Source organism: Vespa velutina, chromosome 13 (genome assembly GCF_912470025.1).
Source record: "Vespa velutina chromosome 13, iVesVel2.1, whole genome shotgun sequence".
Classification (NCBI taxonomy): Eukaryota; Metazoa; Arthropoda; class Insecta; order Hymenoptera; family Vespidae; genus Vespa; species Vespa velutina.
The window spans coordinates 5,406,291-5,432,907 of NC_062200.1; the positions used below are offsets into that span (position 1 = coordinate 5,406,291).

Here is a 26,617-nt window from a genome sequence, read left to right on the forward strand (position 1 = left end):
TAATAACAGAAGACGATGTGCATTTCAAATATAATTACTATTAAATGAAAAATAAGATTATAAAAATGTGTATCGCGAAATCACCGATATTCAAAATTTAAAAGCATTACTTAATAACGAATCTTGTACGAATCAGTGGAGCACTTATTATCCTGTACTCGGAGATAGTACTCGATATACATAATATTAATAATTATATGTACATTTCTTCTCACCTAATTTATTAAAAGCGTTTTTAATACATGTATATGTATATACATTCGTTTATACACGTTATACGTGTATATTCGTGTATATTTAAGACATGTATGATAAATATTCGTTGCATAGACGTGCTTTTATTCGTTTTCTTAATATGATTAACTATAATGTCAATGCTTCTAATTATGCTAGTCAAGCCAATACAAATCTAAAGTTTGTAAAAGGATCTTTAAATGTAATTTTTCAGATAGGTTAATCTGCTGAAAAGTATATCATTATCATTCTCTTTGCGATTATTATTATTATTATTATTATTATTATTATTATTATTATTATTATTATTATTATTATTATTATTATTATTATTATTATTATTATTATTATTATTATTATTATTATTATTATTATTATTATTATTATTATTATTATTATTATTATTATTATTATTATTATTATTATTATTATTATTATTAATAATACATCTGTAATATGTAACTTTATGCTCAATAAACATTTTTCTATAATACCAATTGATGGGAAATACACGTGAAAAACATTAGTTTGAGAAAAATATTTTATTAATTTTTCAACAAATATATAATGTTTGTTGGCACAAGAATTTGACTAATTCTGAGAAAAACAGAATAAAACCTGTACGTGCGAATGATTCTAATTCATCAAGTATCTTCTCGAAAAATAATCAGTAATGTTAGTGAAATAGAATTAGGGACAAATTTATATCGATAATGTAATGTAATTGTATCGATTGTCGATAACATAGTATATCTATTTAAAATAAAGATCAATATTCGTAACCAATGGCTTTGTGTGACGTCACGATAATCGATAAAGCAAACAAATGACAATTGGTAATTTTTTGTATTTCAATTAGTATAAATCTGTTTCTCCATTTATATTCGTTCGCTTCATTAATATATATTTTCCATTATTTCACATGCATTTAAACAATGTATAGAATATAACATGGAGTGTAATGAAATATAATTACACCGAGTATAATTAACTAATATTTAACAAATGGCATATTTGTTTAAACATTATATAGTGCTCTCTCTCTCTCTCTCTCTCTCTCTTTTATTTATTCTTTTTACTTGTTTTTTTATCCCTTTCTAATTTCTTTGAAACATTCATTATCAAATTTTCTTTGTTCTTTCTCCAATCCTGATCAATCGCATTATTCACGTGATCCACTCATCCAATTATCTACAACCCTTCTTACAAACCTTATCTTTTGTTATGTCCTGTTTCAGCGTCCTCTTTCGATTATGGTCTTCTGTAAGCACGTACGTTATTTCCTCTTAGAAATTCAAGGTAAGATATAATTTAGTGCAAACTATCTATTATTATAAACTTTTGTGGTGTAATGATTCTCCATAACTATTAACTCTACTTCTAATTTCATTTCTCCTAGTTTTCTTTCTTTTGACTATTTGATTTCTTTTTTTCATTTATAAGACTTAGTAAGAAGAATTTATAATAAAGCTTAAATTATTAATTTTCATTTTATTTCTAAAGTATTTTCTTTTCGTGTATAATTCATTGTTTTCCTTCATGTACCAAATTCAGGCTTCTTTTTATATTAGCATTTTTCGAACATTCGTATATCATATAATAATTGTAATCAATTTTATGTTTTATACTTTCGAGTATTAGATCGAGAATTTACGCATTGACCAGTAATGTACTTAATGTGGTCTAGTGTGCATGAGCGGCGTGATTATTTAATTTAGTTGGTGAAGCACAGCACCATTTTATATTCGGTGACTATCAGACTAAATACGTATGCCATTAAATTTCGTTAATTAGTATATTTTTCTAATGTTTTTTCTTTCAATATATCAATCGATTGTCGAATATTTCCACGTGTGAATATTCCGCAAGTCGATATATTGTCGCATTTAAAAAATATTCGCGAAAACATAATTAACTATTGCCTCATATCTTTTTTCAAATTTTTTGATTTTATTTCTACGATATCGGCACTTCAATCGTTTTTGAATGATATTTCTATTAATAATTCATCATTATTTAATCGTTATATTGACTCCTTGATGATTTTGTTCGAACTATTTGCAGAAACGATAATGAAATTAAGAAAGAGAATGGGAAAGGGAAAAATTCAAATAAAGCGTGCATGGACAGGGAAGAAAGATGCTTAAAGAGGTTAAATTTATCAAATTCAACTGTTTATGACCACTTGAAAGGCCTGGGTTTAACCTCGAAGCTCGATATATAGGTTCCCCATATTCTCACGGAGAGAAATATGTGTCGTTGCATTGTCGTCTATGATTCGCTTCTCAAACGTCACGAAAATGATCCATTTTTGAAGCGCATCATTACTGGGGACGAAAAATGGGTTGTACATAACAATGTCAAACGCAAGAAATCATGGAGCAAAAAAGATGAACCGGCTCAAAGCATTTCCAAAACCAATATCCATCAAAAAAGGTGATGCTGTCTGTTTGGTGGGATTTTAAAGGAATGGTTTTTTTTTGAGATTTTACCGGATAACACAACAATTAATTCGGAAGTCTACTGTCATCAGCTGGACAAACTGAATGATGCACTTCAACAGAAAAGGCCAGAATTAATCAACAGAAAAAGTGTAGTGTTTCACCAAGATAATCCGAGACCTCATACAAGTTTGATCTCTCGCCAAAAGCTTTTACAGCTTAAATGGGATACAATGCCACATCCACCATATTCTCCAAATTTGGCACTTTCGGATTATTATTTGTTCCGGTCACTGCAAAATTTTTTAGACGGTAAAATCTTCACTTCAAATGAGGAGGTCAAAAACCACCTCGATCAGTTTTTTGCCAGCAAAGATCAAAAATTTTATGAGCTTGGAATCATGCTACTACCAAGAAGATGTCAAAAGATATTGGACCAGAATGGCCAATACATAATTTAATAAAATATTTGTTCATTATACGAAAATTGTCTTTCATTTTCACAAAAAAAAAACGAAATTATTTTCCGAACAACCTATTATATAACATTAATACGGATTTGTTGCATAGTACATATCTCTTTATCTTCAAATTGAACTCTAACAGCTCTCAATAAATTTGTGAATGGACGCGTTATAATAGAATACTTCCATACGAATTTTCTAAAATAATTACACAAGCTGAGAAAACCTTGATCCTGCTTCTCATTAATGGATACGGGAATTAATACATTGCTTCGATTTTAGGATATGAATGAATAAACTTGACCATTCTCGATAGTATGACCAAAGAATTATACTTGATTTTGTAAAAAACATTTTCCCCAATTTACTATCAGTCTTGGTCCACTCGCATCTCTAAATACTTTATCAAGATATTGTATTCCTATGGCTTCATTAGCGGAAGGAATTATTAGATTATCTCAATAAGTTAAAACTATTTTATCACGTATTTTTTCTCTGAAAGTTTCGTTTGTAAATCATTGAAAAATCGAAGATGAATTTCACAAGCCAAATGATACTTTGCAAAATTCCCAATGGCTATCGGGTACTATAAAAGCTATTTTATGAAAAAATCCATTTTTTAAATTTAACGTAATGAAAAATCTAGTTTTTTGTAGAAGATCTAACTGGTTTTCAATGAATGAAAGTGAGTATCTATCTTGCACATCTTTTTTGTTTAATTGTCGGTAATCTCTAATAATCTCGTGCCACTGTTTTTCTTTTTCACCAACATTATGGGATTCGGATTCGGGTAATTTGAAAGAGAAGGCTGCATAATACTATCTTGAAGCCACTCGCTAGCATCCCTATTGAACTGTTCTCTTTCCGTTGGTGAACAATCTAGCCCTCTAATACATCGGTTTTCCGTTTTTTAAAATTATTATTATTTCAGCTTTCGTCTCTCTAGTCTTATGAGGTTGATAATCCTTGATTGCATTTTCTATTAACATACGATATCTCTCAACTGGAATATGTTATATATATATATATATATATATATATATATATATATATATATATATATATTTATATATATATATAACATATTCCAATATATATATATATATATATATATATATATATATATTTATATATATATATATAACATATTCCAATATATATATATATATATATATATATATATATATATATATATATGGGATAGAAGATTCTAGTATCAGTTATGTGTTTATGTATGCATGAAATAAATCGATCGACAGTTGAACGAAAGATGGAAGGTTTTAGAGTTAGATGTGTGCGCAGTCGGTCGATGCAAGTCGGTCGATGGTTGAATGAAAATATGATCAGTTCTTTGTGAGATATGTTTGTTTATGGAAGGGTTGAGATATTGGGAATGAGAATGAAATGGAAGTGTAGTGTGAGTGAAAGAGGTAACGAAATAACAAATAGTTAATAGGACGATTTTATGACTACACTTCTTATGCATTATCTGCATTGCAATATCGGTATTTCGTATTTCTGAGTTTTAAACATTTTGCCGCAAGGTGTCCCCGTTCTTCTGCATTTTGGATCACTTCTTTTCCTTCTTTTCTGTTGGGAAGTCTTTATCTAACTGTCTTCTCTAGACTCGTTTTTTCCTATTAGCTTTCTTAAGCCTACTTACTTCTGTTTGGTATCTCAGGATCGAGTCGATAATATTAGGTTGGTGCGAATGAAATGTCAGATTCTTAAGTGAATATATTAAACTGCATATCTTTTTCCAAAAGCTGTTTATTTAATCAAAATATGCTCCATTTACTTCAATACACTTTTCCCAATGAGATTATATATATATATATATATATATATATATATATATATATATATATATATATATATATATATAAGTATAGATGCCTGTCTTGAAGAAATTCTGATCTTTAGAATCAATGAACTTTGATCTGGCATTTTTCAGACTGTCTTCATTTTCGTACTGTTTAGCCCGTAAAAACAGTTCTAAATGTTTAAATAAATGAAAATCAGTTGGCTAAAGATCCGGAGAATAGGATGGGTGCTGCAAAATTTCATATTTTAATTCATTTAATTTCGCAATTGTTTTGTATGATATATGCGGCCGAGCGTTGTCGTGGAGAAGTATTGGGCCATGCCGATTAACAAATGATGGGCGTATAATTTTCAATTTTTCATGCATTTCTTCAATGTACTGACAATACTTTTCAGCTGTAATTATCATTCCAGTTCGAAGAAATGAATAGTGTATTACTCCAGTCACATTCTACCAAACTGTGATTAAAATTTTCCGTGGATGAAGTATGGCCGTGGAGTATGAGCACAAGCCTCATCCCTATCAAGCCACCGAGCACACCTTTTCCTATTGTCGTAAAGAACCCATTTTTCATCACAAGTAATGATCCGATCGAAAAATGGATCTCGATTAAATCGGGTTAGCAATGACGAGCATACGTTCAAGCGATCCAGCTTATTTCTCTCGGTTAGTTCGTGCAGTATCCACTTATCCATTTTTTTCACCTTGCCAATTTTAGAAAGATGTCGCAATATTGTTGTATGGTCAACTTCCATTCTGGCAACAAGTTCCCTTGAAGAAACAGTTGGATACGTTTCCATCAATGCTTTCAGAGCATCATTTTTCACAGACGTCTCGGGTCTTCCACGCGGTTTATTTTGCAAGGAAAAATCACCAGACCGAAATTTTTCAAGCCAATGCTGCACTTTTCGATCGTTCACAGTATTCTCCCCAAACGCCTGGTTTATATTGCGTGCAGCTTTTGCAGCATTATTACCAAGTTTATACTCATATAAGAAAATTACACGAATATCGGTTGAATTCATATTGGTGCAAAATTTAAAGCAAATAACAAAAGGGAACACTTTTGAGAAAATCTTCTTTGCTAAAATGTGACTCTGGCAATGGACAGTACGACTATAAACCAGGTTATGTCAAAAACAAAAGCATAACAAAAACAGGAAGACAAACGTTCACATTTAAAGAAAATCTAACATTTCATACGCACCAACCTAATATATTCAACTATCTCGTCTTCTTCGATTGGGATGTGATTTTCCAGGATTATTTTCTCGTGAACACAATTACAGAATGTCTCACCTTTTTTCTTTATCGAAACTTATAATAATTCTGGTTTAGAATGAAACCACTTTTTTTCTTAGTCTTATTTTGAATTTGAATCATTCAATTTATAAGTCCGTTTCAGCAATAGCAATTGTTTTGTCCACATTTCAATGTCATCTGTTATTCCTTCAAAAGTAATTCAGCTACTATGATCATATTGATTCTCTCATAAATAGCACTCGATTCCACGCCTGTTGACGCACACGTGCGTCTCTCCATTGTTCACGGTATTTTCTCTTAAGAATCATATAACACCATTGGAAACAGTTATCCTATCGATTATTACGATAATGTGTTAACCCGGCCAATAAATAAACAGTAAAAGTAGATCTGCGCCTAGCCTTGAAATATTCATTGACATTCTATAATCTTCAAGAACACTAGAACAAAGGGACACACATGGAATGTTTAAACATTCCAATAAACTATTCGCGACCAACGGACATTTGTTCTTTCCCTTTCCATAGGTCAAACTCCGCCCTTTACCAATCTCATTTAAGTTTACGTGGATAGTTCAAAATAGACCAAAAGGCAATCAAGTTACTTGTGGTTAAAAAATAAGGTAGATAATATATATAATTATTATATGAGCTGTTCATTTGTCAAATCGATTAATTCTTTAAAACAAAAAATGGGAAGATGTAGGGAAATAATATAAATTGCTTTTTAAAATTTTCTTTAAAATATAAATTCAAATAAACATTAGAGTGTATAAATGTATAAAACAATTTACTGGTAAGGTCTTGAATTGTATTATTTGAATTGTATTATTGCAACGATTTACATTAGAGTACGGAGTTAATCAGATTGATTTCTGAAATAATTATTTTTTATTCGATGCCAAAAAAATTTTGTCATTTAATACCATTAAATGACGGAAATGGTATTAAATGACGGAAATTAGAGAAATTTATTATGAATATAAAAAGTGAGGATACATCGTGCTCTGGCACTTAAATTTAAAAAAATTCGAAAAGTGAAATTAATCAATTTAACTTGTGAGTGGTTCATATAGAAGATTTATTAGAGATATACGCTATCAGGTATGGTTAAGACTGACTCACACTCGGACTTTCAAAGATCTTGTCAAGAATGGAAAGGAGGTTGGTCGGCTAATAATTAGCAACCAAATCTTTTGGTTTGTTGGGTTTTAAAATGGGAAATACTCTATTTTCCTAGAGTTTGGAAAATAACTAAAATTTTAACAAAACCTAAATATATATATTAGAATTGAAAGATAAACTTATTTGAAGTATGCTTTAATATGAGTGAAGATATTCTGTCGTTCTCAGAAGTCTTACGATTACTCAGACAGCAAATGATAGACGAGGTACAACAAGGAAAATTGGAAGAGCTTTACTGAACTTCTATCTCCTTAAAATTGAACTGATTGATCAAGCTATTAATGGAATGCAAGTGCCTGGATTTTAACATAGAGGCATTGTTATGGATGTCAACAAAATTTTTAGCTAACGCATCTACTTTATCAAGGTCAAATGACGCTACAACATTATTATGCTGTAAAAAAGGCACAGTGTATAATGATAATTTGCATTTGATGATTATTGAATGTTACTATAAAAGGTCAGGTCAATTTTTTAAAAGACTCAAGCTGTTCAATCTAATTTGTATTTCTAAGCTCAGGAATACGAAAGCATATCTAAGCAGAAATATCTCGGAGCTAATCTGAATAATTTCCAAACAGAAGTCGATTGTGTCTGAGCCTCCTATAGTAACGTATAAGTTGAGTTAATCAATTATTCTCTGATAAAATACAGTGCTTTGAGTGTAGGGAGACACTGATAGTAGTGGCCTTTCTCATGCATGCATGCATAAAAAAGGTGATAAAAGTGATATATTGATAAATTTATATATGTATGCATAAAAGAAATGATAAAAGTGATATGTTGATAATGGTACTTAACTTCTCCCTGAAAGAGTAATGAAACTTCCGATTTTTAATCTGACAAAGATAATGAGATGTTTCAAGATGTTACTATAACAGCCATGTGATCAAAATTAAGCCTATACACAACCTGGCACTCAATGTCAGTTGCTACATCTGAGATAAAAAAGTTTATCACCAAAAGTGCGATGACTACCATATAAAATCAAAAGGATAAATGATTTGATACCTATTATTCAATATATAATTAAAATTGAATATACCAGTTGTGTTATTGTAATTATTCCAGTACGTATATCTCTAATTTCAATTTTCTGCAGTGACCTAAGGCGAGCCTATTCTGACTAATTAGTCAAGATTACAGAGAGAGAGAGAGAGAAAGAGAGAGAGAGAGAGAGAGAGAGAGAGAGAGAGAGAAAGAGGGAGAAAGAGAGATCTTTTTTGACTTTTGGTGGTCGAAGTGGGATGTGATTATTTTTCAGGACATTGAGTTTTTATTCATTTATATACACTACCTTCATGTGCAGTCCTGACGATGATGAGAATGTTCCTTCAAAGGAATTCTCAGACATGATGTGTTTGGGTCGATTAGGCTTCTTCTCTTGATATGCGATTATTATGTAGTTCAAATTTTCTATGCTTGCTTTTTTTCCTTGCTGCTCATACCATCAGAGAATGTAGACACGTAAATGCCTTGTCCTTGAGTTGGTGCTGTAGTAGTCAGTAATCAGTGGTGCAACGAATGCAATGTTTGGTTACTATTTATATCAGGCGGTTCAGAGTACTCGATTACAGTGCAGGACAAAATTATAAAAACTTTTCATATTTGTATGTTACGTATATTTAAAAAAAACAAACTACAACATAACAAATGAAAATTATATTACAAGATAATACATATAATACATTTTTTACACTTTATATGTTGCATACTACCGCTAGAATGAATTTACGAAATCTTAAGTTCGTATGATACACAACAAAAAACTTAGAGAAAAATGCCAATATGAGTTAACTTTAGTTAAACAAAATAATAAAACAATAAGACAAATATTAATTAAGACGAATAGTTTTACAGAATATGTTGACGGTTATCAAGGCACTACATAAATTTAGGATTTATTTACATAATATTTCTTTCAAAATTATTACTGATTAAAGCATTTATTACGATCGTTAACAAAAAAGTTTATGTTTGCGTGTTGCGAAATGAGTGATTCTTCTCGAAGAATTCTCATATACGATCGAACATCAGTTGGATAAGAGTATACTACACGTACTCGTCCTAGAAATTCTTTATTCATAGTATTGGTTGTTAAAGATAACGACGACAGACTTTTAATCAGATTAAAGAAGATCCAAGACGAAGACATGCGGGTCGAGCGATCATAGGAGTGATTAAAGAAAAAGGTATGGAGAACTTTATTTCTAAAACGATTTATTGTACAGACAAGTCAATGATGACGTGTTTATAAAAGTTCTTAAGACGTTGCAGCTTCAAATAATTAGACAAGCACGCGAACGCGACTACTTTGCGGTAAATAAAACTGAATAATTGGTTAGTATGTAATATTAATCGAGAAAATGAGGCACAAAATTGAAAAGGTCGTACGAAAGTGCATTAGTTGTATATAGGTCGAATACGAACAAGGAAACCAGGAAAGATTTTTATATCTGATAGAAAATGGAAAACTACCACTAAGTATATACCATATTCTATCCATCTACATAGGTCTCATTCATTCCCAGCACAAAGAAAAATTATAAACATGTCTTCGCAGTAATTGATGCATTTACCAAATTTTTGCTTGATTGTACGTAATTAAGAGTACACATTGAAGAGATACTAAATCATCTAAGGAAACAAGCAAAGATCTTTGGTAATCTGCGATGAATAATCTTTGATCGAGGAAAACATTAATTTCAATTGCCTTTGCAAGATATTCCAAGGATAAAAGAATACAACACATGACAACGACGATAGGAATTCCACGAGCGAATGGATAAGTAGAACGTATCAATAGAATATTCATTCTTTTATTGACGAAAATGGCGGTGCCACATCTCGTAGAATGGCATTGATATTTGCATCTCGCAAAAAAATATCAAAATGTTACACCGAAAAAAACCATTGGTATCACATTTTCTATCTATTGTTTGGTACTCATATGAAGATGAAAGAGGACCAGTTGATAAGGAAAATGAAAGAAGGATTTATATGTTTTGCGATGATATAAGAAAATGGGCTAGATTTGAAATTTCTAAGCTCCAACAAAACTGCCGAAGGAATTTTAACAAACACCAAAGCAATACAATAGGACATATTATTAAGCGTACTCCATTTGCATCAAACTTAAAGTTTCTATTATAGTTTTTAGGGCCTTATCGAATAAAGATGATGTTATGAAACAATAGATACGTCTTCAGGAAGATATAAGAACATGACAATTCGTATATAACCTCTGCACTGCAGCGGATTTGATCAAACTATGGATCGTCTTACAGAAGAATTTTCATCTGACGATAACAAAGAAAATAACATCTGAGGGCAGATGTTGATGTGCTATAATGGCCAAATGTAGTATTGAGAATTTTAGTCCATGCTTTATGCGTAAAGTGTGAGCGAATCAGCATGTATAAGTTTATCGTTCCTTGTATTGGTCCACTTGGGAATTTTATTTCAGTGTGAATGAATTGGTTTGATTAAGGAACTGTCGATAAGATGAGATTGTTTTTTCGATGACTTGGATCCATCTTTAGATCATTACATATAATGTGTCTAACAACTAATTGTGCGTTTTTAAATCGATGGTTATAATTCATTATTTTGTCATTTCGTTGAACGGTACATACAACGTTCTATTTTAATCGTATTTAAAGATTTTTTTTTTCAAAATTTATATATATAAATTACTTGATGAAAATCTTTGATGTTTCGTATATTTGCTCCTTCTAAACTACGCTGAGAATTTCCGAGTAGCTTTTCCATTCTAACATATTTGATAAAACGATTCTGTTCCCTAGTATTTATTTCAACGTTTTTTTAAATTCAAATGTGAATGTCTCATAAACTGAAATGCTTATATTCGCCTCTACGCAGCTTCCTTTTAGATATTTTTACTCTATCAGATACGTTTTGTTCTCTCTTAGGATCAGGTCATCTTTTGGCATTTTGACTCTTCATTCGGAACAATTCCAATTTGTTCTCAAGACATAAGGAGATTTCCTGGTATATACATTCGTCATCCTAGTATTCCAGATTTGCACGTATGTTCACTAGTGTACCCTCACTATAATAACACTAAAGGATCAAGTTTATTAATATAGTCTATTTGTACGGCTCTTCTTAGAACTAGATGCTTGAGATCTACGTATTTTGATCAAATATTGCTCCACTAGAGTTATGTATGTACTTGAGATCACGTCTTCTTCCCTTTGATGCCTTCAATCGTGCTATTTCTAAACTCTTTCTGGAGGAAAGTCTGGCTAATGAATCGTTCTCCTTCGATCTTTAATATAATCTTTTCTTTTTCCATTAACATCATCTCTTCATCTAACCTAATGCTGCTTTCTTGTGGTCAGTTCTCGCGTGCACATCATACCAGTCATTATTGGTTTTACTGTAGTAAAGTACACGGCTTCTGTTTGTTTTAAATGTCTTTTCACAATCCAAAGCTTCACAAGGAAAATCATGGAGTTATTCGAAGTTTCGGATACTTCTCCCATTTCATCAGTAGCTGGATCAGCCAAGCCTTTTTGAACTATTCGAGATTTATTTCTTTTAAACGTGCCAGCATATTGAGGAACGAGTGAGCTGGAAAAAACCCCCAGACTCGTTCTCCTCAAAAGGACAAGCATTTATCCTTTGGAATAAATCTTAATTGTTCTGAAAAAAAATTCATTCCCATCGGAAAGCGTCCATCGGTTGAAAATTATTTATCTCAGCTGGTGAAAATCTATCAGTTTGATTACTCCCATTTTTGTTTCTTACATCGTCAAGATTTGTATTATACATTTGTTCTAATTTAGTTAATCCTGCCATTATATTCTGTTCGAGAATTTTTTCTGCATTTCCTTCTATTTTAATGTTTTAATTTTACTCTTATGATTTTCAATACTACTTATATGTTCTTCGAACGGCGTACCGAATTTTTATATTAATTGAAATAATTATTCTTCTTACAATACTTTTGTCAACATTTTGATGTATCATTATTGATTTTTATTTTGTTCTGCTTTAGTTAAGCATCAAAATAACCAACGATAGATAATATATATGTAACTATGAGACATTTTAATCTCGGATGAAAAGCAATATAAAATATAATCCGAAGTACAAAATAACGTTAACGGAATTTGAGCGAAATCCTTCTGATGAAATCCTTTGTCCTGAAGTAATTCTCTCACCAATTCCTACAAAAAGAGATTTGTTTGCCATCAATATAGATAATAATTTTTATTTCATTAAAAAAAATAAAAAAAACGCATAAAATTATTGCATCTGTTTGAAAGCTAAATATATATTCTTATTCTACCATGAGAGAATAAATCCAAACGAATGCAAGCTTATTTTAAACGCGTAATAAGGTCTTGTGCACCATGGAGATAGGAACCTGGTATCAAGGTGCATTATCCTTATGTTATGTATATGATAATGCAGCAGCTTACCTTTACCAGACCCCTTTTGGCCTCGTAAAATAACGGGATAACCATTTTCTATCCAAGATAAAATAGATGCTAATTGACTTTTAACGGTTCCTAAAAGTACATGGTAAAGATTAATTAATTAAATATTGCATCTCATAATTCGTATAATATTTAAATGATCATTACCTGAAAGTAGAACAGATTTGTCCTCCGTCTCAATGGATTAATATATGCCAATGAACAATCGACTGCACTTTTTGTTATAAACAACATCGAATGGCTTATCAGGATCTGGACACCAATAATCCATCGATTGATAAATCAAACGGGCCATATTATTCGTAACGTTTTTATCTTCGATTTGTGCTTCTGTACCAACCGTCTGTGTATATGCCTTACGTAAATAATACAAAACCGAATTAACCAAACCGGAAGTTAATGATGGTACTGAATTGTTTGTCTTGAGAATTTCATCGATGCAGATAGATAAGTATGTCTTTATATTGTCTTAAACATTAAAAGACAAATCCTCGATTTTCAAGGCAACCGGAAGTGAATCCAAATTAATCGTTCCAAGATGGACGACATCTAATAGCGAAACTGTTACTGGATTAGCAATTGCCAACTTATGCGTCTCAAATATGAATCTGTATTTCCTTTTTTTTTTTTAATCAATTATTGCGTTGATAGTGTTAATAATAAAAGATATATATTTTGTATAAACCATTTCCGAGTTTTACATCAACGCCAGGTTATTAACAATTTATTCCAAACGATCGGTCAACTCTTGCCAAGCTATGTTAACAGTATTATCTCCTACGACATTGAAAAAATTAATGATTATAAACAAAACTTTATTATTTCTTAAAATTTTATTTAAGAAAATTAATTAATTCGTATCCGCGATAAAGAACCATCCAATTTTTCGCTTGTCGAAACTGTCAACACTTCAACAAGATCAGCAACAGCTTTCATTTCGCTACCAATTACAGCATCATGTTGTTGAATCCGTTCATGAGTTTCATTACCCAATCCAACTTATTCAACATTATATGATTCCCTTTCTAACTCCTTTGGAGCGCAGGATTGAAAATCAACGATTTCTAATAATGGCAAAATGACGATTCTAAATCATTCCAGTGTCAATATTTATACACCAAATTTTTTACCACGTTTCCTCCTAATTTACTAACCTGAATTAACACAAAAAATATAATAAAAAAGATATGTAGATACATAATTAATTTTATTATAATTAATTTATGATATTTATTTATTGATCTATCGTTATCATTAGCTACTGCCTCTTGTGCCCATTGTTTAGGGTCCTTGAAAGCTCTATTCCAATCATTTGAAAATGTTCTGTTTAATCTGTTGGCATATAAAAATAAAATTTGTCTCTTTTTTCCTCTTTATCATTGTTATCACAATTATCATACTCGAGCAATATTAATTAGTAGCTAAATATTAATAAAGAGATCATTTATATATAAGATCTTGAATCTGTATGTACATACTTTTTACTAATTTCAATTCTCGCTGCTGTCACCTTGTTCAACCACTTTTTTCTAACAGATTCCAAGGTATTTAAAGCAATCTCAGTTTGCTTCTAAGCTCCACCAAACAAGTAAGTACTTTTATGAAATAGATTACCAAATTGAGCGTGTTCGACATTACCGACTCCACGAAAGTTCATAGGAATTGAAAGAAAACGTATTATATCAGAATATATTTTTATTTGAATTTGTTCGATAAATAGGTCGCCATTGCAATATTCCATGAATATTATTTCGATCATAAGCTTTAGTAATTTTCTCAACAAAGATGACAGAGTACTTTTATGAGAGAATGAATATATGAGCCGTTGATTTTGAAAGTGGGGCAAGTCTATTTTGTGAAAAAAAATAGTTAAAGCTAATTCTTATTACAAATTAATATAGAATTTATATTTTTAATCAATTCACTATAAATATCTTTTAATATCAGTATAAATTTGTTACTAATGATTTATTTCGAAAACGATATTTATTGCGAGTTGATTTTGAAAGTGAGGGAAGTTCATATCAACCATATCTGGATGATTTAAGAGAGTCCAAACTTGTTCTAGAGCTTCGATAAGGGCAGAACCTTCGCCAGGTCCGATCAAGGTTACTGGTATCAAATCGTGGAAATTCTCTTCAGTAACAATTGACGCCAACAACTAATGAATGAACGATTGAAAAGATTTTATTCCTTTCACTGATTTTTGAAAGAAGTAATATATGTTTGTATATAACTATTTAAAAAAAATCAACGTATTTTTTCCAGTAAGTAATTCGTTGCTGAGTTTCATAGGAAGTTCATCATTCTCAAATTGAATTGGTTAAGCATAAAGCGTTATAGACGTAGTAGGATTAAACATTTTTCTAAAACCGGTGAGAACCATTTCTTATTTCCTTGAACCGATACACTTGATGTCGACACAATGAACGAACCGCGCCTATCAATCGCCACCATTTTCTTGATCTCGATTTATCTATAACATTGACAATTTTCATTACATTACTCGAATGTCAGTATAGAATTATTTTTATTAATGTATTCGATATGTTATTCGCTTCTCATTTGCTTTTCGCCCCTGTCGATTCGTCGATGAAATTATCGGTCTTCATTACCATTTTCATCACAAAGAAAACTCACATATTCAATGAAGTGAATATTTATTATCTTTAGTACTTAATTATTATAAATAACTACATATTTTACGCTTATACTAAAAAGTCTTATTATTTGACAAGGTATGTGTGTATATTTACGTGTGTATATTTATATGTATATATACATTATACTTACACATATTTGTATATATACGTACATAGATATAGATATATAAATACATATATATAAAGACATATATATTAAATATATATATATATATATATATATATATATATCCAAATATATATATGATTTAAAAAAAATATATATAAGAAAAATATGTATATTTATGTGTGTGTGTGTGTGTGTGTGTGTGTGTGTGTACTACTAAAATTAATTTTGCTAAAATTAACACTACTAAAATTAATTTTGTGAAGTAGAATGTAAAATGGCATGGCATATCGAGTTTTTTATTTTGTGAAACCGAAGGAGATAATCATTCAAGGAAAAACAAACCAGATCTTCTATGTATGTCAACGTTTCTAATGAAATAAATAAAACAGGTTACATATTATCATGAAATTTCAGCGCTGGAGTTTATGCCGATAAAGCTATAGTATCGAATTTAAACGGCAAGACTTATCTAAAATATCTATTCCGACAATCGAACTCTAAGAATTTGAGACCGTCGTCATGAGTTCTCTATCAACCTTAGGGCATGATAAAGACACGACCGAATCGCATCAGACTTCTTTGAATCGAGCAGATGGGATCAGAGGAGGAAAACCTTAAATCTGCGGATGTCACCGCCCTAATTTCACAATTTCCCTTTCCAAACATCGAAATCAAAATATCTACTCCAATGATTGAGACGGAAAAATTTGAGATAGCCAACATACAATTGATATCTTCCTTAGAGCAAGACAACGATACATTCGAATCGGTACGAATTAATTTCAGTTAAACGGATGGATCAGAGGAGGATCTTAAATCTGTGAAAATCATTACCATAAATCCTAATTCTTCCTCTCTTAGATCAATTTGTTTTCCTAAATCCGATCATCCCTGTAAGACAATCTACAAAGCGTCCGAAACAGGACTTCAATGCTTCGAAAAGGCACTTTAATGCATAAAGTTAAATTCGTTAAATAAGGAAGAAAGAAAAATAGCCAAGACTATGATAAGAAACTCGTTAGATCTATTTCATCTGCCAGGAAAAAAACTCACACATACAAATTTCGTTAGTTATAATACCGAAACTATTGACTCAATATCCTTAGCCATATGACAATATCCTGATTTCCTTCGATATGTAGACAAGAGTAATAAACAGATAAGCGGCTTCATAAAAAACGATGTTATTCGACATTCTGTATCCGAATGGAGACTCGTTCTCAACTACAGTATATTAAATAAAGAAACAGTAAAAGACAGTTATACTCTGCCTAATATTACAGAAATATTAGACTAGCTAGGAAGTGCAAAATACTTCAGCATATTCTCAACACCTTATGATCATTATGAATTCACACGAATGCCATTAGAATTATTAAACGCATCATCTACGTTTCAAAGATTAATGAATAGAATATTCTTCGGGTGCAGAGAAATGAACTCTTTGTATACTTAGACGATGTAGTCATTTGCTCAAATTCGCTAGTAAAACGCATTATAAAATATCGGAAATTATCTGATAGGTTATGACAAGTTGGTTTAAAGCTACAACCAGACAAATGTAATTTTCTAATTTTCTTAAGAAAAAAGTAGCATATTAGTAGCTCAACGAGAGTGAAATCCAATCTGGGAAAGATAAGAACCATGAACAAATTTTTGAGACCATATACAGTTAAGAGCATCAAGTAGTTTTTATGACTCGCCGGATACAACAACCGATTCATTCTGAATTTCTCTTCAATTAATAAACCTTTCACTAATCCTTTAAAAAAGGGCGTTCCATTCAAATGAGACGAACCGCAAAAAAACGCTTTTACAATCTAATAAACCGTTTGTGTTAAAAATCTCTAATACTCAGATTTTTCAAAGTCGTTCGTTCATTGTTACTGCAGATGCTTCTAACTACGCAACAGAAAGAATCTTGAGTCTAGGCGAAATCAGCAAAGATCTATTATCGCGTATACTTCAAGACTTTTAAACCAACCAGAACAAAATTATTCAACGATCAAAACAGAATTATTTACCATAATCTACGCTGTAAATTATTTTCAAACATATTTGTACGAAAATTAATTTAGTTTAGTGACAGATCACAAACCATTAGTCTGATTAAATTCAGCAAAAGATCCAACTTCTAGATTAATTTGTTGGCGTCTAAAATCGCTGGGTACTAGTATAGGATCGTGTAGTATAATACCGTAAAAGAAATATAAACGCGGACGCACTATCGAGGAACACCGTAGACATAAGTATACAAATATTTCCGATAGCCGGTATAAACGATCGAAAGATGACGATTGAGCAATGATGAACTTTACTCTTCTAGAAATAAACAAACGCGGAAAATAAGAACCTCTTTTAATAAACCAAACGACGAACACGATAACGAAAATATATACATAGGAAATAATTCTGAATACGAAATCAAAAACGATTCTGCAAACAGATGTAGTAAAGATAATAAAGACGATAAAGACGAAACAAACCTCAAAGAAATACCATACGCTAATATAGACAGTCAAATTATAGAAATTAGAGATCGTATAATCATGTATAACGTACACCGCGCATATTTCGTGATTGGAACACCCATAGACATAGTCTAGCAGATAACGGAAAGTTATCCCCAATAAAGATAATTAAACGAAACGAACGATAATTTTCTCTGTCAAGAAGAAAATTTCGGTCTCCATAAAATTGGAAACTTTCGACGATACCCTTCGTTCTTTTTTTGACGCGGTTCTTGAACTTCAACTGGAAACGATAGTTATCTCCAAAGGATCAATGAGAGACAGTCTGGGCCGACGTTAGGAAAAAACTCCATTCGATCTTCTCGGGTAAAAATACTAAAATCATTGTATTAAGAAATGAAATAATTACATTAAAAGAGATCAAAATGACCCAAATGATATATAGCAACCACGCAACTTCTTATAGGAGAACACAAAGGGTTCACGAAAACTTATTCTAGATTCAAAGAAGAATGGCTCTAGTTAAAAATCGATGTACAAAATTATGTATAGAATTATCGTAGTTGTCAAGCGAAAAAGTTTGTGGGGTTAAAAACAAATCAAGTCTTACTGAAGAGAAGAATATTTGATAAAATTTCGATGTTAGTCTTATGCCTACCATACATATGGGAAACAATTACATACTAATAGCACAAAATCTACTAATTAAATATTCAATAGCTTCAACTTCGACAAGTTTTTTCGGAAGAAATCGCGGAGCATTTATAAAAAGCATCATATGTATGTAAATTCGGATCACCGAAGGGAATTTTAACAAATCGAGGTTCTAACATTTTATCACATTTAATGAAAGCGATAGCAAAAAAATTTTGAATAAATCAATAACAGACTAGTACATACCATTCGCAATCGAAACAGATCCATTTAACTTTTTTATTTACAACTGAACTTTTCGCAGCACTGTATCTCTGTACGGCAAGCTTCCATGCGGACTGCGTTTAAACTGTGTATAACGTTTCTTACTATGACATTAGATCATATAGAATAGAATAGAATCATAAATGAATAAGTTATAATTTATTTATACATTTTCATGTAAAGATTTCAAAAAATACGCAATAAACTAATATCTTTTAGTTAATCTTAAGGATTATCGGCAGTAGATTTATTACGATTGCTATAATTATTGTTTATCGTCTTATTTTTTCTGACCGTTTTTTTTATTAATTGAAGGTGAAATGCGAGCATTGTCACTTTTTCGTTTTTCTTCATCTTGTACAAACAAAACGCATTCTATATGGCCACATCAATTATATGAAAAAATATTATTTGTACCACTTAATATTTTTTCTGACGGATTCAACGTTAGTTATTACTTTATCCCTATTATTTATTACGCTTATATTTGCGGTTTAGTCCATTTGGAAGGTGGTTTTTTATATAACTTGCTTTGTTCAGTAATTTATTTTTTTTATACCTACAAAATCTGCAGAGTAACAAGTGAAGAATATATATATGTATTTCACATTTGTTTTGCCATGTGAGTGCTAATATATTAGGAGAAGATCGAAAACATATTTCACCTGCTTTTAATTTTTTATTCATGATAGACATATCCCTTTCTTCGACATTTTACAGTACCGCAGGCATTTGTTGTATTGTCGTAAAGATAAGCGAATAAAGCCGGATTGGTATACCAATTATCAACAAACAAGGTGTTCTTTTTCCTAAATATGGTACTGATAGTGAAATTATAATTTCGCTTGATTTTCTGAGAAACTTTTTTTTTTACCTCCGAATAGCTGTTTGCATATATAATAAAATTTAAGACGTATTTAATTTTACAGTCGCAGAGTATAAAAAATTTGATGCCTAATCTATTCCGTTTGGATGGAATATATTGTTTGAACGATAACCTGTGTTTATATAACAATAAACTTTCATCGCTGCATAAGTTACAAAATGGATTAAAATAATTTTTAAATAAAAAGCGAAGCTTATTACAGAATTCTCTTATTTTAACTAAACAATCAGAATTAGTTGTCATAATCTCACTGAAATAAAGCATTCGTAATAAAAATACATATCGATTACTATTCGTTATATGTCCGAAAATGTCAGTACGCAAAAATTTATTCTTTATCCAATACTCGGTGTAATGCAATTTTTTAACTCGCGACATTAGTAACCTAATTGCAAAAAAAAAAAACAACATATTTCACTCAAAGTTGTCACTTATTTTTGAAGTTTTACAAACCAGTATATAGAATTTTGCATTTTGTGTGTACAGTACTGATTTGTTTTTTCTACAATAAATGATACTAATTATTGAAAAAAAAATAGCTCGAAGTTTGCTAATGGAGTAGCAAATCGATTAATTTGTATTTTCATTCCAGTCATTCGAATTAAATTTATATATTTTCAGATTCAAATTTTTTTGTTACCATTTCCTTGCATACCACCCTTACATGAATATCAGAATTGGAAGATTCTGACGAACTCAGTATTCTTCTTTACAATTTTCTTACGTGCTTTCTCCCATTTATATTCTTGTTTAGCGCATTTTCAATTTCCGAGTCTACTTTCGAGTCATCACAAATTGCTCTCTGCTTTTTGTTTTGAAATATTAGGGTCAAGAATTCTACAAAATTATAAATATTTGAAGCTGATTGTTAAAAAAAACATCGAATAATAGTATATGTATGTGTGCATGTCTGAGGTAAGCCGATCGACAATCGAACAGAATATGATTTGTCTTTCACGAGATGTGTTTGTTTATGGAAAAAAAAGAAGAGACAGAGATTGGGAGTGAGAGTGAGTGAGTGAAAAGCCTTAAGAGTATCCCTTAGCTGGATAACGCATATAATTTCCAAAAGCTTATAGTTTAATAACGCAAAGTTCTGCTACTTAAATGTCTGTGAATATAAAAAATATTTTTTCTTAATATCATGATTATAATCATTTATTATTAAAAATTTTTTGAAAATATTTGATAAAAAATTCTGAAAAAATTAAAATTGAAAAAGCTCTTTAAATTCATTAAATATATTTTATGTCAACAAATCAGTCTGTTCGTTAACTTGGTACAGAATAGACGTATTTCCTATCGCTCGCGATTTGTTTTTGCTTACAGTAGCGTATATTAATGACCTCTTGTATTATCTCGGCGAAGTGAGACAGTAAATGTCCATCGTATGGCTGCTGGCTGCAACATGCTACCAATAAAGTTAAAAACCTCAAAATTAGGTGACACCTGCTCCAAACGGAACACATCAAATGACGAAGTAGAGGATATCGACATATCCACTAACGCTTCAATCTACCGAGCTGAATCCCTACTTACTAGCAAAAAGAGGAAATCTAATACAATCACAGATATGACAAATTCACGCACGTTCCATCAATCCGAAATGTGGCTACAAGATATACCTACACACGAATCATACAATATCCTCTCAGAAACCGATCCTACACCAATAAGCAACACCAAAACAAATGAAGAAAATAAACCTCCTATTTACATTCAGGCATAGGTCATTGAACCGCTGATAGAATTACTTGAGCAACAAACAGGTAACAACAATTTTACTTTAAAGTAACTCAAAAATAATCAGACAAAAATTTAGTTATCATCCTCGGATTATTATAGGAAAATAATAAACGCGTTAAGAAGCAAAAATGCAAATTTTCATAACTGTCAACTTAAAGCTGAAAGAAATTACAAGATAATTCTACGCGGAATTCAACCAAAAACAAATTTGTAGAAAATCCTTGACGAACTCAAGTAACACAAACACGTTGTAAAGTCGATTAATAATATAGCCAAATATGATACTAAACACCAATTACCTCTATTTGCTATTGAACTTGAACGAAATAATAACAAAAGGATATATACAGTATAGAAAAACTACTCAACACATTCATTAAATTCGAACCGCCAACACCGAAACGTGCTATCGCTGCCAAACCTACGGTCATACGAAGAATTACAATAGGATTGCAATAGGTTACCTGATTGTGTTAAATGTGCAGGTAATCACTTAACCTCACTTTGCCCACAACAGGGTAAACTAGTACACTTAAAGTGCTTTAATTGCCAAGGTAATCATCCAGTAAGTTATGAAGAATGTTTGACACGTAAACAACTACAACACAGAACATTTCCTCCCCTAAGACGAAGAACACTATCTGAAACTAACAATAACCATATTCCTTATACCACAGAATACAAACCAAAAATAGACACTTTGCAAAACAATACTAAACACTTTTACAAGAATAGCAGAACCTATATACAAGTAAGAGCCAAACAGACTTCGCAACGACAAAACATAGCACCTTCTACTTGTTCAAAAAATTCTCCTGGAAACGAATATACAGAACCAAAACAACTTTTAATTCAATCTGCTAAAAATACAGAAGTCATAACAGACATGCTTTCAACGCAAACATCACTGTTACAGCAACAAACACATCAAATAACCGTTATGTTAGATTTCTTAACAAAATTATTGAATACCTACAAATAAAGGTTGGATCAATCAGAATAGCTGTTTGGAACAGCAACGGGTTACAAAAAAGAATTCAAGTATTCAAAATTATCATCTATACATATAACATTGGTATTATGGCAATTTCAGAAACTCACCTTACAGTTAAGAATTATATAAAAATACCAGAATACAGCATATATGATACCATCCACCCATCGGGAAAAGCACACGGGGGTTCTGCGATTATCGTTAAAAATAATATTAAGCACCATCTATATGCCAACACTTCCCTTGACTATCTACAAGCAGCAACAATTACACTAGAAACCATAACTGGAGAAACACAAATATGGACTATATATTCCCCGCCAAAACATAAAATTACTCAAGAGCAATATTCAAATTTCTTTAAAAGTTTAGGAAACAAATTTATAGGGGTAAATCACTGCTCGAAATCATACAGAAATTACCATTAACATCACTATCAATCGGGGAGTCAACCTAGCAGCATCAAACATATCACCAGATCTTCTAGATTTCGCCATAAATAAAGGACTAAACAAGGCCCACTTCAAATTAATCTCAAGCACAGAACTGAGCTCTGATCATACACCTATACTGATAAAATTTCTATAAAAACCAATCCACATAGAAATTATATCCAAATTGTACAATAGAAATACGGTCTGGAATAAATTTAGGTCAACTGTTGACGAAAAACTAAATTGCAAAATCCCTCTAAAAACATCAGAACACATTGGGAATGCTGTCTGGACTACATAACAAAAATAATTCAAGAGTCAGCATGGTTATTTACTTCTAATATACAAAAAAATGAAACGAGCTATTTATATCCAGCCTATGTTTTGCAGAAAATTAAACAAAAAAGAAAAGCTAAATACAAAGCTAAATGGCAAAGGTATAAAACAGAAGAAAATAAAAGGCAGTTAAATGCACTCACAAAGAAGGTTAAAATAATGATAAAAGAATACTGTAATTCCAGGTTTAGCAAAAATCTCTTAAACCTTACGCCAAATGAAGATACAAACTATTCACCTTGGAAGACAACAAAAAATTAAAAAGACCAATAATGCAGACTCCAGGATTAGGAAAACCAGACAGATTTTGGGCAAAGACTTTCATGGAACAAGCATTTGCTAACCACTTATATCAAACTTTTCAGCCAAATAGTATAGCTGCGACAGGAAATGCTATAACTGTATGCAATAGTACTGCAGACATAGATCAAAACAACTTGATATATAAGACTACAAAAAAAGAAATAAAACAATTGATAAATACATTAAAGAACTCCCAGAAAAAGCGATCAGAATGATTACCATAATATTTAACTCCGTACTTAGACTTCAATACTTTTCTGACTCGTGCAAACTGGCAGAAATAATAATGCCGCCTAAGCCGAACAAAAATATTCATAGACCATCCTTTTACAGACCTATTTCCTTATTACCGATTCTATCCAAACTTTTAGAAATAGTAATATTAGTTAGAATTAAGAAAATAATGAATAAAAAACGTTTAATACCAGATCACCAGTATGGCTTTAAGGAGAAACATGCTACAACTGAACAGGCCCACAGATTATTTAACCAAATAACAATTGCTATGGAAAACAAAAAATACTGTTCATGTCTATTCTTAGACGTAGAAAAAGTCTTTGACAAGGTATGGCATGAAAACTTATTGAAAACTATAAAACAATACTTTCCAGTACCAATTTATCTATTACTTAAATCATACCTAAACAATAGAACCTTTTACGTAAAAGTTAAAGCCTCACATTCAGCTGTACATGTAATATTTTCCGGTGTACCACAAGGAAGTGTATTAGGTCCAAACCTCTATGCGCTCTACAGTGCGGATATTCCGATAACGCAAGACTCTATATTAAGCACATTCGCCGACGACACTATAATTTTAGCCATACACGAAGATTCATAAGAAGCAGCTGAAATCTTGGAAAATCACATAAAATTGCTTGAAAAATGGCTGATGGATCTAAAAATTAAAGTTAACTACAATAAATGCAATCACATTACATTCACTCTTCGCAAAGACAAAGTACCAGCAATTACTATACACAATAATGAAATACCGCAAACAAAATCAATCGAATGTTTGGGTTTGTATCTTGACTCTAAACTAACCTGGAAACAACACATTCATAAAAAAATAATACAAATTAAACTTAAAAGAAAAGATATTTACTGATTAACAGACTGAAAATCTAAACTGAGTATAGAAAATATATTACTAATATACAAAGCAATAATAAACCTTATTTGGATGTACATCATCCAGTAATGGGGCACGACAGCTAAAAACCATATCTTCAAAATGGAAGCTATGCAATCAATAATAATCCGCACAATTGTGGACGTGCCATGGTATGTCAAAAACGAGGACTTACGTAATGATTTACAAATCCCAGCAGTATCAAAGGAGATACAGTGGATATCTGACAAATATAATAAAAGATCCTAAACCATCCTAACTAGCTAGCCAATACTCTCTATAACAACAATACAGCAAGAAGACTTAAAAACAGAAAAGACATCGAGATCTGGTTACGCAAGTCTGCAAGAACAGGGTATTATAATAGTGCTATTCCATTGGGAATAGCACTCACGTGCTAACATAAATTCAGTAAAACAACTGGCCGATTGCCTGACGTGACAAATTGCGAGGAAATTCCTAGGAGTTATACAAAAAAAAAAAAAAAGAAAAATGTCAATAAGCATAATGAATTTACTATAATGTGAAATTTAGTAACATTTTTATGTATTTTTTTTACATAATAACTCTAGGTTATATCTAATAATAGCTTGAAATATAAACACATTACTAAATTAAGAAAAAATACACCAATTTAACATATTTAACAATTAAATTTAATGAAATTAAACAAAATTGAACAAACAAATTAATAATTAAAATTGAGTATTTAATGTTCTTTAGTATGACATTCAAATATCCATTTTTATATAGCAGAATTTTACAAAATATGTAAATAGAAGTAGTATCTTTAGATTTTCTTTTCTAAACGTACCTAATTTACATCGCTAGAACCTATCGTGAATACTTGGAGACTCTAGAAATTTTTATTGTTTCTAGATAATATATTTTGATACGTCCTGACAACTTTCACGGAGGTGTATTTTTATTTTGAAATGACTTACGACTATATTATTGATATTCAGTCACAAATTTTGACATGGCATAAGACCGATATTCAGTTGATTATTTTGAAATAACCTAGGACGATAATAATAGTCTCCAATGTATTAATATCATCCCTTCCTTTTTCTTAAATAATTCACAAATCTCTAATTCCATCATTATAGCACCTAAAATATTGAAAATTTTCATGAATAAGTTTGGATGATAGAATTGATTATTGTATATTATTACTTTGAAATCCTAGTTGATGGAACAATGTTTTATATATGCTGATAATAATATCATGACAATTTCAATGACCATTATTGCTATTAAATTTGATCTATCTATTTTTTAATGGTGTTTTAATGCAATTAAGTATATTCTGAGGATTATCATAGAATAATATTATTTTCCAAAATTTTTAAGAATTCCAATTATAAGTACTTCTAAACTTCTTTTTTCACTTTTATTGTACTTGAATAGGAAATTAATATCACTAAAAAATGGTATTTCTTCGAGAATAGTGTATGTAGAAATATAAATTCTTTTCAAAAATTCAAGAAAGCAAGTTTCTAAATTAAACCTTTGCTTTTAAAATGAGATCTCGTTTATCCAAATCGGTCCGAAATTACGTCTGTTATTATTGTTTGCGTAAATGCTCGATATCTTCCGCGAAGAAAAATTTTTATAGAATGCCTATTTTATCTCTCAAAATTTGTTGCAAAAAAAAGCTTATATTCCTATTATTGATTTATATAAACACGTTTGAATGATGATTGTTTTGTTTCCGTGACGATTGTCTGTTTGTTTGTGTCC

The 26,617-nt window shown here is 30.8% G+C and overlaps 1 protein-coding gene and 1 long non-coding RNA gene across 3 annotated transcripts in view; both read right to left on the reverse strand.

Annotated features, from left to right (window-relative positions):
• Nucleotides 1-5,428: 5,428 nt before the first annotated feature.
• On the reverse strand, nt 5,429-5,989 carry LOC124953879 (histone-lysine N-methyltransferase SETMAR-like). The gene has a single exon (XM_047505880.1). The coding sequence runs from the start codon at nt 5,987-5,989 to the stop codon at nt 5,429-5,431; it is 561 nt and encodes a 186-aa protein (XP_047361836.1).
• A 5,696-nt stretch (nt 5,990-11,685) lies between these two features.
• LOC124953686 overlaps nt 11,686-26,617 on the reverse strand; it is a 44,316-nt gene continuing 29,384 nt past the window's right edge. Inside the window, exons 2-4 of one of the 2 annotated variants that reach the window (XR_007102296.1) lie at nt 13,027-13,234; nt 12,862-12,951; nt 11,686-12,606 (exon numbers count right to left, since the gene is read on the reverse strand). This is a non-coding gene — a long non-coding RNA (uncharacterized LOC124953686). Of the gene's footprint in view, nt 12,607-12,861; nt 12,952-13,026; nt 13,657-26,617 lie in introns of both variants that reach the window. The other variant, XR_007102295.1, reaches the window with a different exon arrangement.

What these genes read in the sequence shown, in the direction of transcription:
- LOC124953879 (XM_047505880.1), bottom strand. Translation starts at nt 5,989, where the DNA reads ATGAATTCAACCGATATTCGTGTAATTTTCTTATATGAGTATAAACTT.